The 16,421-nt window shown below is 42.4% G+C and overlaps 1 protein-coding gene across 1 annotated transcript in view; it reads right to left on the reverse strand.

Annotated features, from left to right (window-relative positions):
* Nucleotides 1–16,421, reverse strand: part of LOC140454219 (adhesion G-protein coupled receptor F2-like) — a 66,410-nt gene that overhangs the window by 33,607 nt on the left and 16,382 nt on the right. The window contains exons 2-4 of the mRNA XM_072549044.1: nt 14,863–14,976; nt 14,176–14,227; nt 2,015–2,176 (exon numbers count right to left, since the gene is read on the reverse strand). Of these exons, the coding sequence (XP_072405145.1) occupies nt 2,015–2,176; nt 14,176–14,227; nt 14,863–14,976 (328 nt within the window). The remainder of the gene's footprint in view (nt 1–2,014; nt 2,177–14,175; nt 14,228–14,862; nt 14,977–16,421) is intronic.

Raw genomic sequence — 16,421 nt, forward strand, 5'->3', positions numbered from 1 at the left:
ACAGCACAAAGGTCATGCCATCTTTATGTCAGAAGGAATGGATGAGGTTTAATTATATATCAAAACCTCTACATGCTTTCTGAGCACAAAATTTGATTGCCTGAAAGTATTATGTGATTCCACTTTATGGGAATTGTCAGGAGCAAGGGACTCCTTGGTCATGAGTATCTGCTAATAGTACCTCTTCGTCTGAATGAGGAGAACATGAGGTCAGGTAGATCATTAGTTGCTGTTGCCCAAAAGAGTGTTTGGAGGAACAGACTGACAAGATGACTCATTTTCTTCTGTGTGTAGAGGAGGAAGTGGTTCAGAGAGGGTTTAGCAGACCAATCCTTTGGAGGTCTCACTCAGTCCCTGAGCCATGCTGAAACCTGCTACCACATATCAGCTGTGGTACTCCATATCTTCAATGGAAGTGGGCAAAGAAGCCCAGTCTTCTGCTTGAGGAAAATTGAATCTAATCAGCACTTGAGTGCTCAGTTTATCTTGTGTGGTTCTGCAGAATGCTCAGTAGTGGCACAGATGCAACTTATCAGTGGCTTCTGATATACAGGCAGACAACAATCAGTGGAACTAAATGTCAGTTGCTGTGTACAATGTGCTGCCTTTTTCAACCAATACCAAGATGATCTTCCACCCTACCTGTCTGGCTCCAACACATTAAATGTATTGTAATCAGACAAAACTGTGTGGAAAAGCCAGGCTTTCTCATGGACATTTCTTAAGCGCTCCATCATTGAATGCTCGTTCTCACCTTTTGGTCAATATAGTCTTCATAAATCTTTAAACGTAACATCACAGATTAAAAAGATAAATGCTAAAAATACTCAGCATGTCTGGCAGCAACTATAGTGAGAGAAACAGTTAATATTTCTAGTCTCTGAACCTTGATCAGAACAAAATAACTGAAAGTAACTATCACTTTACCCACTAACCATTGCCTGCATTAGGTTTGAGCCAGTGAAAGGGGGACAATGAGGAAAAATTGCAAAATTGCAAAATTCTGTGATAGTAGGAAGACAATGAGGTTAAATGATCAAGGGCTTTGTGGCTAAGTTCAAAGGGCGTGATAAGGGACAAAAAAGATGTGTTAGATAAAGTGTGAATGACAGGATCCCAAATCACTGTCTCCTGCAAGCAAAGGAAGTGAGAGAACCCAACCAGCAACTAAGGGGAAGCAAAATGGTTATGATCAAAAATGTGGAACTCCATACTGAGTCCAAACTGCTGTAAATTGCTTGTTAAAAAGATAATCTGCTGTTCCTGATGCTTCAGTTGGGGTTTTTTGGAAAACTGTAGCAGGCCAAGGACTGAGGTCAGACTTGAGCAAAGGTAGAGAGTTGAAACGATAGATAGCATATGTAAATTTCTGTTTAAACTTAAATAGTTTGGAGCCTTGGGTAGTCAGATGGGAGAGATAAAGGAGCAGTTGTTGCATCTTCTGCTTTTGCATAGTAAAATACTGAAAGAAATGAAGGAACAATTTGAGGTGACTGAGGAGTGGACGAAGATATTATGGGAGGAATGCCTTGGAACCATCTGTACAACTTAAGACTCCACTTGCCAACCAATCAGCAATCTACTCTCATGCAGTACAAATGTTAGTTTTCCCCTTCAATTGGTATGCTTGCAAAAAAAAGGCATAATGTATTTTTTGATAATACTCAGATTCTGTGTATCAGTTAGCTCAGTTGCTGGACAGTTGGTTTGCCATGCAGAATGATGCCAAGAACAAGGGTTCAATTCCTACATCAGCTTAGTTTTCCCTGAAGAATCCTCTCGCTGATGGGAGAGCAGCCCTATGATCCTCTGGGACTATAACAACTTGGCATTTACTACCAGACAACTTTCTGCAACAATAAAAATGTCATGTGAGAAACAGCAACTTTTTGTACTAAATAAAATTTTGCCATATTGCAGTTAACTAGAGGTATATTTTAAGATTACATAACATACGCTATCTTTACAATTGCCTTATATTGTATAAGAGTTTTGATAGATTCCAAGTACTCACCTGTTGTTGGGATGATGTTGTGAATATTAATTGTGCCGAATTCAAATTGCAAATTAATGGGATACACTGTATGTTCCAATAAATATTTCAGATCACTATCACTAATTTCAGTTTCTGTTTTCTCTAGTACAATGTCCAGCTTGTATCCCAATTGTTGATTAACTGTGAAATACAACAAACAGACATCATTAGTTTGATGCCAAAAAAACCTAATAGTTCGATTTACCCATAAACAGCTAAATTTGATTAATAATTTAAAATCATCATGCCCAAAATGTCAGTTGGGACAAAGTTGATAACACCCATGAAAACTGGATATATTTAAACAGGGAACAAACAAAAAGATCATGATCGAGTCAAGCAGAGTTAGCATGGCTTCATGAAAGGGAAGTTGTGTCTGACTAATTTTTTATGAGTTTTTCGAGGAAGTCGCAACCAGAGTGGATGGAGAGGAACAGTAGATCTGTTGTATTTGGAATTCCAGAAGGTGTTCATCAATGTACCAATAAAAGGTTAAGTTATAAGAGCCCATGGTGTTGGAGGTAACATATTGGCATGGGCAGAGAATTGGCGAATGAGCAGGAAGCAACAAGAAAGGGGATCTTTTTCAGATTGGCGACCTATGACCAGTGGTGCTCCACAGGGATCAGTGCTGAAATCACAACTGTTTACAACCTATATAATGACTTGGAGAAAGGAAGCCAATTATTCTCGCTACATTAGGTAGAAATGTAGGTTGCAAGAAGGATACAACTTACAGAGAGATACTAGTTAAGTCTGTGGGCAAAACATTGGCAAATGGGGTTTAATGTGGTAAAGCACAAAGCTGTTCATTTTGGACAGGAGAAAAAAGAACTGAATATAACTTAAATGGGAATAAAACTGTAGAAAGTTGCATTGCAAAGGAACTTGGACTCAGCAAGTCTGGTTGCAGCTGTGGAGGGAAAGCAAAGTTAATGTTTCAGGTCCGGCGATCCTTCTTCAGAACATTTGTGTGCTAGCTATGTACTAGCTTTCTGTATTTCATGCGCAAATATTCTCAAGTCCTTTCTTACTTATGCATGAAACACAGAAAGGTAGCACACAGGTGCAGCAAGTAACCAGCAAGTGTCATGGAATGTTGGCCCTTATTTCAAGGGGTTTGGAGAAGAAGAGGAGGGAAGTTTTACTGCAACTGTACGAGATGCTGCTGAGACTATATCTGGAGATCTGTGAGAAGTTTTGATCACCTTATTGAAGAAAAAATGTTATTTCAGTGGAGGCAGTTCAGTGAAGTTTCACAATATGATGGGATTGTCTTAAGAGCAAAATTAAACAGATTGGGAAACTACTAATTAGATTTTAGGAAAATGAGAGTGATCTCATTTAAACATGTAGGATTCTTAAAAGGTTTGACAGGGTAAATATTGAGAGGCTATTTCTTCTCATGGGAGAGTCTAGGATTAGAGGGCATAGTCTCAGAAGAGACTGATGCTGAAGATCAGAGTTGAAAAGTGTGGCACTGGAAAAGCACAGCAGGTCAGGCAGCATTTGAGGAGCAGGAGAGTTGACGTTTCATGCATACGCCCTTCATCAGGAATGTGGGGAGGCGTGGGAGGGGTGATGCTGAGAGATAAATAGGAGGGTGGGGGTGGGGGAAAGGTAGCTGGGAAGGCAATAGGTACAGGCAGGTCGAGGGGTGATGGTGATAGGTCAGAGGGGAGGGTGGAGGGGATAGGTGGGTCAGAAGAATGGACAGGTAGGAGAGTTCAAGAGGGTGGTGCTTAGTTGGAGGGTTGGAACGACAATGACGTGGGAGGAGGAGAGATGATGAAACTCATGTAGTCGACATTGATGCCATGTGGTTGGAGGGTCCCAAGGCAGAAGATGACGTGTTCTTTCTCCAGGCGTCGGATGGCTTGGATTTGTCGGTGGAGGAGGCCCAGGACTTGCATGTCCTTGGCAGAGTGGGAGGGGGAGTAGAAGTGGCCGGCCACAGAGCGGTGGGGTTGTTTGGTGTGTGTGTCCCAGAGATGTTCCCTGAAATGTTCGAGAGTTGGTGTCCTGTCTCCCGAATGCAGAGGAGACCACATCGAGAGCAACGGACACAGTAGATGAGGTGTTTGGATGTGGAGGAAAATGTCTGCTGAATGTGAAAGCATCCTTTGGGGCCTGGAGCAGAGGTGACAGGGGGAGGTGTGGGCACAGGTTTTACAACTGGTGCAGTGGCAAGGGCTGGTGCTGGGAGTGGAGGGTAGTTTTGTGGGGGTGTGGGCCTAATGAGGGAGTCGCAGAGGGAATGGTCTCTGTGGAATGCTGAGAAATACATCTCTGGTGGTGGGGTCTGATTAAAGGTGGGGGAAATGGTGGAGAATAATGCCCTGTATTTGGAGATGAATGGGGTGAAAGGTGAGGACCAGGGTGGGGGGGGGGGGAATTCTATCCTTGTTGCGGTTGGAGGGGTGGGGTTCAAAGGTGGAGGTGTGGGAAGTGGAGGAGATGCACTGCAGCCTCCTCTCTGACCTATACCTTCATCTATCTATTACATTCCCAGCCATATTTCCACAAGTTCCACCCCCTCCCATTTATTTCTCAGCTCCCTTAGGCCTCCCTCCACATTCCTGAAGAAGAGCTTATGATTGAAATGTTAACTCTCTTGCTCCTCAGATACTGCCTGACAGGCTGTGCTTTTCCAGCCCCCAGCACCACACTTTTTGACCCCATCTACTGTTCCCGTTGCTCTCAATGTGATCTCCACTACATTGGGAAGAGAGGGTGCCAACTCACGGAACGTTTCAGGGAACATCTCTGGGACACACGCAACAAACAATCCCACCACACTGTGGCCAACTACTTCGACTCCGCTTCCCACTCTGCCAAGGACATGCAAGTCCTGGGCCTCCTCCACTACCAAATCCAAGCTACCTGACACCTGGAGGAAGAACGCCTCATTTTCTGCCTTGGGATCCTCCAACCACACGGCATCAACGTCGACTTCACCAGTTTCCTCACCTCTCCTTCCCCCACCTCATCCCAGATCCAACCCTCCAAATTAGCACCGCCTTCTTGACCTGTCCAGCTTCCTTCCTATCTATCCACTCCGCCCTCCCCTTCGACTTGTCACCATCACCCCACACCTGCATGTACCTATCTCTTTCCCAGCGACCTTCCTTCCCCCCTCCCCCCCAATTCCTGATGAAGGGCTTATACCAGAAACATCGACTCTCCTGCTCCTCAGATGCTGCTTGACCTGCTGTGCTTTTCCAACGCCACACTTTTCGACCACAGTCTTAGATAAACCAGTTTTAGATTGAGATGAGGAATTTCTTCTCTCAGAGAGGGTTCAGAAGGAATTTCTTTAGAACTCCTTGCCACAGAGAGCAGTCAGGGTAGAGTCCTTGTGTATACTTCAGACTCAGATAGATAAATTCTTGGTCAGTAGAGGAATCTAGGGTTTTGGAGAAGGGACAGAAAAGTGAGTGTGAGAATTGTTGGATCAGCCATTATCTAATTGATTGGTGGAGCAGGTTTGAGGGTCTGAACTGTCTACTCCTGCTCCTACTTCTTATGGTGTCATTGGTCCTTCTTGCTGAAAACTCACTGTGCTCTTTAACACTTTCTCAATGTTGGCCGTATCGACACTGATCTCCAATGTAAATAATTTCACCAGTTTAACTCTATCGCCTTAAACCATAATGGGAGACTTTGTTCCTCCAACTAATAATAGGATGCAGCATTGCATTTCACCCTTCCAATAATTTAACCTAACACTGGGATAATGTCATTCAAAGAGCTGGCTAGTTTTACGCCAGTTTTGCACAAGGGAATGTGACTCCTTGTATTCTACTTCCAAGGTAACAAACATCACGTAGCTGCATGAATAAAGTGACTGAGTTACGGCTGACTTTCCTACTTTCATTTCTACTATGATATGATGACAGATCAAAATCACAATTCCTTATGGACAAATTGAAGGTTTAATGCTAACTTTTTTTGTTAAAGAGGTCTGAGACAGCCAAAAGATGACTGTTGGTGGACATTCAGTGACTGTTTCATAGAGTCCTGTGTTGACCAATGGGTGTCATGCCTGTTTAGTGTCAGGGAAACTTCAAATAGAAACTTAAAAGGAAGAGATGACGAGAGGCTGACTACCCACCCTCTCTCAGCAGGAAGCAGTCTCCTGCCGACTTGTCTATGCTTTACCTTTAAACCTGTGCTTTACATCAGGATTTTTAAAAAAGCTACAACCCCTGAACTTTGTGCTTAGTTGTCTAATAAACTAGTGTGCTGTGAAGTGTGTGCTGGGATGGCAGGACTGGTATATGAAAATAGGCTGGATCAGTTGGGACTATATTCATTGGGGTTTAGAAGAATGGGTTGGTGGGGAGGGGAGGAATTTTCTATAAAATTCTAACAGAATTGGACGGGTTAAACACGGAAAGGATGTTCCAAATGACCAGGGATCCACAGCCAGGGTCACAGTCTAAATTAACCATTTAGGAATGAGACGAGGGGAAATTTCTTCACTCAGAGAATTGATTGTGTGGAATTCTCTGCCACTAAATTCAGTCGAGGTCAAAGCATTGGATGTTCTCAAAAACAAGACAGATATAGTTTTTAGGGCTAAAGGGATCAAAGGGGGAGAGGGGGAGTGGGAACACGATACTGAGTAGGATGATTGGCCATGAGCATATTGAATAGTGGAGCAGGTTTAAAGGGCCTACTCCTGCTCCTACTTTTTATACTTCTTTTTCACTGCACTTATCCATATTCATTATAAATCTTAATGAATTCTAGTCACTATCAACAAAATCCTCCTCGTTTCCTAAAATTAGATTCAGCATGCTCCCTCTCTTGTAGTGCTTTCTTCATTGCTGGTTTACAAAGCTCTCCTGAGTATATTTTAAGAAGGCTGCCTCCTCTATGACTTTCGCACTTTATTTATCCCAGTTAATATTGGGATGTTGAAATCCCCAATGATAACACCGTCATTTTTATACCTCTGAAACTTGCCGACATATCTATCTTTCTATCTCCCTCTGATTGGCTGGGGGGTCTATCGAACAACCCAGCAAACTGATTCCCCCTTTTTGTTTTTTTAAGTTCTATCCATATGGCCTCAGTTGAGGATGTTCTTAAGAGACCATTTCTCTTTACTGCAATAAGTGACTCCCCGATCAAGTTGTGTTACACCCTCTCCTCTTTTACACCTCTCTATCTCGCTATGTTCTACACTTCAGAATATAGAGTTGCCAATCCTGCCCTTCCCTCAATCATATCTTCATGATAGCAATGTCATCACATCTTCATGTGTTAATCAAAACTCCCAACTCATCTGCCTTACTCACAAAACTCTTTGCAGTAAAAGAAATGCCACCCAGCCTTGCCACGCTCCCTTGTCCTTCTAGAGTCCCACTCCTGACTGTGACTCCACTCCTGTCTCATCCCCCTAATTAATTAGTTTAAACACCTACCAACTACACTGACAACCCCTCCCTTCCAATAATGATATTGGTCCCATCCTGGTCATTTGCAATCCTTCAGACTTGTACAAGTCCTATCATCCCAAGAAATGAATCCTTTTGATCTAGGAATCGAAAGCCCTCCCTCATGCATCAACTCTTCTGCATTGCATTTATCTGTCCTATCCAGCTATTCTTATAACCAATGGCACCAGAACTAATGCAGAAATTACATCCGTTGAAGTCCTGCTGTTTAACCTGCTTGCCTAGCTCTGCATGCATAGCTCTGGAAGCTTGTGGATGTGCAGTCAATTGGAGTGCCTGGTATCAGCGGGTACTGTGTTCAATAATAAGCACAGATGCAGCCTCATTGCTCTCATACAGCAGTACTGCTTCCCAAATATTTCGTGACACACGCTGGTTGAAAACCACTATCCAAGAGAAGCCATTCACCATCCTGGAGTCATGTCTGAAGCCACAGGAATGTCTGTCTGCACCCCTCACTACTGAATCTCTGACCAATCTGGCTGTCCCTCTCTTTCTGCTCAGCAAACCAGGCTTTGGCTGCATTCCCCACAGGAACTGTGACACTCTCACCATTTTCCAACATTGCATCTCACTCAAGAGGAGATATTCCCTCTGGGGCAATCTAGACTACCTGTTTTCCACCCTTCTTCTGACTGACAGTCACCAATTTCCTCTCTGCCTTTCTGTTAAATTTACTACTTCTAAAACATAAAATCATTTGCTCTGGGAGTATGTTTTCCACTGAAAAGGGATCCTCTTTAAATTAATGTTGCTATGCCTAACTGAGGGTGTGGGGATCCAGTTCATCCTTTCTCACCTGGAACTTAATCATTTGTGCGATCTAGTCTGGAACCATAAACTGGGGAATCAGAACAGGTGACAATTGTGCCCTGTGGGATTTATATTCAGCCCTATTACATAAGTCACAACTTACTACCTGAATAACATGGATTCTTGTTTCCCATCTATCACATATCCACTTGATTCTTGACAAAGAATTGATATTTGATTATAACCCAGAGCATTACGATTTCCTTTATATTTGCATGTCCATTTGACTGGAAGTGGAGATATTTAGATGATTGGTGGCACCATGGTAATGGTAAGTTCTTAACGTCTGACTCGGACGCTGACTGTAGCTGCTAGGATCTGCACCTTGCTGAAACTGAGTGGTCTTTCCCTAAAGATTCATGAAAAGAACTTCCTGGCAATTTGTGGCACCTATTTATTATTTCAATAACCTCATTGCAGGCCCATTTCTGGAACAACTTATTGCCTTATTCAAAAACTTGGTCTGGATTTAATTGCTGTTTTTGTAGGACACCTACAAAAATGAATCTAGGATTGATTTCTAATGTGAAGGCTTTGTGCATAATTTCTGGGGCTAAATTCCTCAATTTTCCCCAAACTTGTTTTTTGTGCAAAGGTTCGTCATTCAAACAGTGACAACTTACTAAGCTGTTCACAAGCATGACTTGAAATAATCTTTAAAAGTGATTCACAATGTTCTCTGATCCTTAATTAAAAGATAAAGAAAAACATCAGATTAGCCTCACCTTCTGTATTATGTATTCAATTGGAAAGGAAAAAAAATGCAAACTACCCTGTTGAAGGACATGTGATCGATAATCCAAAAGAAGGAGCAATACCACAGTAACCATCAATTCTTACAATATATCATTCAGTCAACTCAAGGAATTCCTTCTCAAAAGTACTTTCTCCTCATCAACTCTTTGCTAAGACATTCATAAAACCCACTAATCTTTGATTACCTAACTGATTTTTGGTTTCCCTACAATATGTCTCTTAAGTTCTTTGGATCTCATTTTTTACATTAAAGATGCTAAACAGCAGCAGGTTGTTGCAGAGTGGTTAGCTGCAATATGTTCAATAGCTATTGACTCTATAAGCAAAGTACTGAGTAAAATCATCAAGTAGAATCCCTACAGTGCAGAAAGAGCCCATTTGGCCCTTTGAGCCTGCATCATGTTCCGAAGAGCATCCCCCCCTCAAAGCCAGTCCCCCATCCTCTTCCCATAGCTCCATATTTAACATGGTCAATCCACTTAAACTGCACACCTTTGGACTGTGGGGAGAAACCAGAGCACCCAGAGAAACCCACTCAGCTGGAGAGAACATACAAAAATCACACAGACAGTTACTGAAGGCTAGAAGTAATCCAGGGTCCTTAGCACTATGAGACAGCGGTGCTCACCGCTGAGACACTGTGTCACTCTAATTATCGATTAAAATTATTATTATTAATAATATTACTATTCCATTATTATTTTTGTTGGAATCTCCCATTTTAAGTGGAGTCACTATAATGCTGTTTGATCACCCCATTACATCTGTTCCTGTTAGACACCCATTCTTCTTCCACTTCCACTGTGTTTAGGTTTCTCATTTCTCACCAGGTCATTTCAATGCCTTCTTGATTACTTCCCTTGAAACTCCCACAAACTTCACTGACCCCCTGACATGCTAGTTCCTGATTTTAGCTTTTCATATTCCTCTACACGTTCATCTCACTATTTGCATATCATTAGTATTCAGACACTGGTCCTCTTTTCTTGGCATTGCACAAGTTTCTGCATGACACAGTAAAACCCTGTGGTTTCAACAATATCACTTCCAGTTACTCTGACCAGAGCTTATACCTTACTTAATTTCCATCTCCAAACTTCTATCTTTTGCCACCACATTCTCCAAGTACTCAAAACTAAGCACTTTCTCCAACTCTTCACACTTAATCTATACATCATCTCTCTGATCCTCTTCATAAGCTCAAACTGACAATCCATTATTGTGGGTTTCTATACCACTGAACTTCATATCCATGTTGTCCATGTGTGTTTTTCTCCAGATATTGTTCTTGTCCTTCCATAGTCTCATCATCACCATTATATAGTTCAACGTCAACTATAAATCTCATTAATCATGGCACTTCCATTTCACTTGTCCGTGAGAACATGTATAACCATCAGGAAAGGTCTCAGTGCTGATCCTTAAAGTTATCCAGTTGTTTTAGTAGGATTAACAGATAAGCCAACAGAAGTGCAGCTGAACAGGGCTTCTATCTTCTCTAGTCACTGAGCTCATCCCAAATTATTTCGAACAACTGCGAAAATACAACATAGGCACCTGCCCTGGTGAGATGAAAAGAATAACCTTCCTATAGCATTGATATATAAGGCACAAGAAAATTGCTTTCTATTTTGCATATATCATATTTCCAACAATATTGGAATCATCTGAAGTTTAACAAGCTGTAACAGAGAAATACTCAACTTATTACTGACTCTATAGTTTCTCAGAATGAATGTTATGTGCTGTAATGTCAAGACTTTTGTCCAGACTCCATGAAGTGATTTGCATGATCTGCTCCTGGATGATACCACAGTCTGACTGAGTGCAATACACATTCTTTATAAATGACGGCATTTTAACAATAATTTCTCCAAATTAAAAGATTTCTGTGCAAGATTAACAACAAATGTGTGTCAGTCTTCCTAATACATTGAAATCCAGTATTCAGAACCATAGAATCCCCACAGTGTAGGAGCAGGCCATTTGGCCCACACTGACCTTCCAAAGAGCATCTCACCCAGATACAGCCTCCTTCCCCTCCCCGTCCCCACCATTTGCAACAGCTAATCTACCTAGCCTGCATATCCCTGGACACTATGGGCAATTTATCATGGCCAATCCACCTAACCTGCACATTTTGTGGGCTCTGGGAGGAAACCTGAGCACTCAGAGGAAACCCACACAGACACGGGGAGAGTGTGCAAACTCCACACAATCACCCTCAGATAGAATTGCACCCGAGTCGCTGGCGCTGTGAGGCAGCAGTGCTAACCACTGAGCCATGTTGTCATTATCCCCAATCATGTGAAACTTTCCTCTTGAGTAGTAAAATTGTAAAAGTGTTGCTATTTAAAGCAAATGGTGACTCAGTGGTGAGCACTGCTGCCTTACAAAACCAGGGTCCCAGATTCGATTCCAGCCTCTGGCGACTGTCTGTGTGGAGTTGACACATTCTCCCCGTGTCTGCGTGGGTTTCCTCCCACAGTCCAAAGATGTGCAGGTTCTGGTGGATTGGCCATGCTAAATTGTCCCATAGTGTTCAGGAATGTGTAGGTTAGGTGCATTTGTCGGGGGTAAATGTAGAGTAATACTTTTGGGCGGCACAGTGGTTAGCACTGCTGCCTCACAGCGCCAGAGACCCGGGTTCAATTCCCGCCTCAGGCGACTGACTGTGCGGAGTTTGCACATTCTCCCCGTGTCTGCGTGGGTTTCCTCCGGGTGCTCCGGTTTCCTCCCACAGTCTAAAGATGTGCAGGTCAGGTGAATTGGCCATGCTAAATTGCCCGTAGTGTTAGGTAAGGGGTAGATTAGATTAGATTAGATTACTTACAGTGTGGAAACAGGCCCTTCGGCCCAACAAGTCCACACCGCCCCGCCGAAGCGCAACCCACCCATACCCCTACATCTAGGTTACGCTTCGGCGGGGCGATGTGGACTTGTTGGGCCGAAGGGCCTGTTTCCACACTGTAAGTAATCTAATCTAAATGTGCCAACTTTTAAAAAAATTTATCTCACCATTCTCTTTAGGAACCCTCCGCAGGGAATTGTAAAATAATAACAAGTGCTAATCTCAATCAATTCAAATCACTTCATGAGATGCAAAGAAATAACACTGGACACTTCAAAAGGTATGAGGCCCGACAACATTCTAGAAATAATGCTGAGGGCTTGAGCTCCAGAACTAGCTATGGCCCGAGCTGAGCTGTTCTGGAACAGCTGAGGTAATGGCATCTGCCTGGCAATGTCCACTAAAAGCTGGACAAATCTAACCCAGTCACCTTCAGCCCCATCAGTTTAACTCATGACCTTAATCAAATTGAAGGAATGGGTTGCTAACAGTGGCTTCATATGGAATTTAATCAGCCATAACCTAAGGGCTTCTCCGTTCATGACCTCATTGCAGCTTTGTTCCGATTATGGACAAAACTGTAGAGATTTGAGGGTGACTGTTCTTGACATCAAGCCAGCACTTGACTGAGTTTAGTATCAATGTGCCCTTGCTAAACCAAAGTCAACAAGAGACTCTCTACTGGCTGAAGTCATGCCTAGCACAAAGAAGGACAATGTGGATATTCGAGGCCAATCATCTCAGTTTCTTGACACCACTGCAGGCATTTCTCAGGGTAATGTCCTAGGCCCAACCATCGTTGGCTGCTTCATCAATGAACTTCCTCCCATCATAAGTTCAGAAGTGGAAATGTTTGATGATTGTACAATATCCAGCACCAATCACAACTTCATACATACTCAAGAAGTCCATGACCATTTGCAGCAAGATCTTGTATAGCAGTCAGGCTTGAGTTCATAAATAGCAATTAACCATTGTGCCACAAAAATGCCTGGCAAAGACCAAGTCTAAGACAGATGCCCTCGACACTCAGTGTTATTACCATTATTGAACCCTCATAATCAACATCCTGCAGGACTGAATTGATCAAAACTGAACTGGACTAGTCACATAAATAGCTACAAGAGCAGGTAAAAGGCTAGGAAGTTTGGACATGAATGACTCCCCTTGTGACTCACAATAGTTAGCTCTGATGGTTGGACGGTTGTTTTCCAACAACGTGGCACCACCAGTGAGGCTTTAATATCTGTACCAGCTTAGGTAACCATGAAGATCCCACTTTCCCAGAGTGTCCTCTTGTCTAATGCATGTTGATTATTGGATTAGACTCATAAGTCATCTCTCTCTCATGAGAGAGCATCCCTATGGTCTTTTAGGACTATGGTAACATTATCTTTACCATAGTCTTCAAGTAACAAGTTGCCACTCCAAAAACACTCAAGAAGCTCAAAACTGTGTAAGATAATGCAAATCACTTGATTAGCACCCACCTTACTATCTTAAACACTCACTCTTTCTTTGGTCAATGCATAACAGCAGCTGGGTGTACCAAGTCCTAGATTCAGTGCAGCAACTCACCAGGCTCCTTCCACAGCACCTTTCAAATTTGTGGCCTCTCCCACACAGAATGACAACAGCAACAGATATAACACCATCACTTGCAAGTGACCCTCCTGGTTACACAACAACCTAAGTGGGACTATACTGCCAATGTCTCACTATCACTAGGTCAAAATTCTGGTACTCCCACTCCGGTAGCATTGTGATCATCTTTTCCACATAGGGTCATAGTGTCATACAGCATGTAAAATGGTTCTTCAGCCCAACTCATCCATGCCAACCAGGTTTCCTGAACTGAACTAGTCCCATTTTCCTGTGTTTGGCCCATATCCTTCTAAACTTTTTCAATCTATGTATCTGTCCAAAAGCATTTTTAATTTTGTAATTGTACTCGCCTTTACCACTTCCTCTGGCAGCTCGTTCTCTACATGCACCACCTTCTGGGAGAAAACATTTCCCTCAGGTCCCTTCTAAATGTTTCTTCACGCACCTTAAACCTATGCCCGCTAGTTCTTGTCTACCCTTCCCTCGGGAGGACTGCACTGGTTCAAAAACGTGGCTTACCATTTTCTCAAGCACAATTAGGTATGGGTAATCAATGTTTCTCTAGTTAATGGCGCCCACATTCCACATATTAAAAAAGATGAATGAAGGAACAGATAAAGAAACAAACAAATTAATAATTAATTGCTTACCATTACGAAGAAAATTATTATTACTATCTTCTTTTAAGGAAGGATCGTCTGCCTAAATTAAAACATGAGGTTATTTTATTGCACAGTTCAATATAAATTCACAAATTCACAAGAAGTCTCTTCAAGGAGGTGGCGAAGTATTGGTGGTGTCAATGGATCAGTAATTCAGAAGGCCACTGATGGAATGGCAATTTATTTCCAAGTCAGAATGTTGAGTGACTTGGAGGGGAACGTGCAGCTGGGAGTGTTTCCAGGTATCTGCTGCCCTTGTCCTTCAAGCTGGAAGTGGTCACGGATTTGGGACTGTACTATCTAAGGAATCTATTTCAGGAACACTAAGCAATCACTGCTGTTACAGCAGCTTCCGTAACCATAAGATATAGGAGCAGAAGTAGACCATTTAGCTAAATTTTTTCTCAACCCCATTCTCCTGTCTTCTCCATGTAACTTTTGATCCCCTTGCTAATCAAGAACCATCCTTAATATTTTGTCAATACATATGACAAATTTCAACAAATAATCAAGGGTGCATTTCCCTTAATAAAAACATATCACACTTAGCAATGATTAGTTTTGGTTGGAAGAAGTTCAGTCATGTCTGTGTAAGAGTTTAAAATATGCCACAAAGCTAGGAATTTATTCAATTTTTTTCTCAGTTATAAGAGTTTGTTGAAGCTAGCTACTCACCAGAAAGGAAGAATTTGAAGTATGTGACCTACAATCAAATTCTGCCCGTTGACTGATGAGCAATAGCAGCAGGCTGGGTAATACAATCTTATGTTGAAGCATCACTGCTAATGTCTACAACCATAGAAATATTGATCAAACTGGGAAAAAAAAAGAAGAAATGTGATTAGAAAACAGTAGTATTGTCACCAAAGCAAAGTCTGGAGCTGCTGGAAATATTCAAGATATCAGCTTCTCCACAGTTTTGAAGAAAGGTTGTGAAACTGAAAGGTTTACTCTTTCCTTTGCCTCAAAGATCACAGAATCCCTGTAGGGGGGAAAGTGGCTATTGGACCCATTGAGACTACACCGACCCTCCGAAGGGCATCCCATCCAGACCTACGTCTCAATTCTTCTGCACAGTTTCTGAGCTCCTTCCTAGTGTACTTTTCAATTTCTACCCGTTTATATTTTGTTTTAATTAATTTGAAAAAAAATTCTTAAACACAAGGTGGTTGATCATTCTAGAACTTCTCAGTGCTGACATAGAAATGAACTAAGGTTACTTTCCAAAATCAGGTACAAAAATACAAGACTTCATTTTTTTATGCCTCCAGAGGGCAGCATTGTTGAAAACTTTAACCCAAAGCTTCTACTGTACTGCCACCTAGTGAGCATTCATACTGTGAGTGGAAATCCAAATACAATATATCACTGCTCAGCTTCAGCTCTTTGTCATATTCACACTGTCATATTCGCACAGTGGTTAGCACTGCTGCCTCACAGCGCTGGAGACCCGGGTTCAATTCCCGCCTCAGGCGACTGACTGTGTGGAGTTTGCACGTTCTCCCCGTGTCTGCGTGGGTTTCCTCCGGGTGCTCCGGTTTCCTCCCACAGTCCAAAGATGTGCAGGTCAGGTGAATTGGCCATGCTAAATTGCCCGTAGTGTTAGGTAAGGGGTAGATGTAGATGTACATGTAGAGATATGGGTGGGTTACGCTTTGGCGGGGCGGTGTGGACTTGTTGGGCCGAAGGGCCTGTTTCCACACTGTAAGTAATCTAATCTAAAAAGCACTTATACAAAAGCTAAATGCTGCTGAATTTCAAATAAAGGCAGAAAGGTTTGGCAATATTCAGCAGCTCAGTCAACATCAAACCTCTGAGCATTTTCTCTCTTTCCCCTCCCGCTTTTATTGGCCTTAATTCTGAACTGTTAAATCTTTGGTCCTTCATCTGAACTGGAAGTCAATGTGAAACATGAATGCTGTTTCCCTTTCCACAAATGCTGCCTGACAGCACCATTGTTAACTGGTGTTCATCACAGAAATATGGGTCTGTCTGATCATTTTGGCACTTAAAAGAATAACATAGACACAATGAAAGAAATGGCAGCCATGATGTGGAGATACCAGTGTTGGACTGGGATGGACTAAGTCACACGACACCAGGTTATCGTCCAACAGTTTATTTGAAATCACAAGCTTTCGAAGTGCTGCTCCTTTGTTGGGTGAAAATTTAGGCAACATTCAGCAAGTCAGTCAACATTAGGGAGGATGCTATCTAAATATAGCCAATTAACA

This window comes from Chiloscyllium punctatum, chromosome 3 (genome assembly GCF_047496795.1).
Source record: "Chiloscyllium punctatum isolate Juve2018m chromosome 3, sChiPun1.3, whole genome shotgun sequence".
Lineage (NCBI taxonomy): Eukaryota > Metazoa > Chordata > Chondrichthyes > Orectolobiformes > Hemiscylliidae > Chiloscyllium > Chiloscyllium punctatum.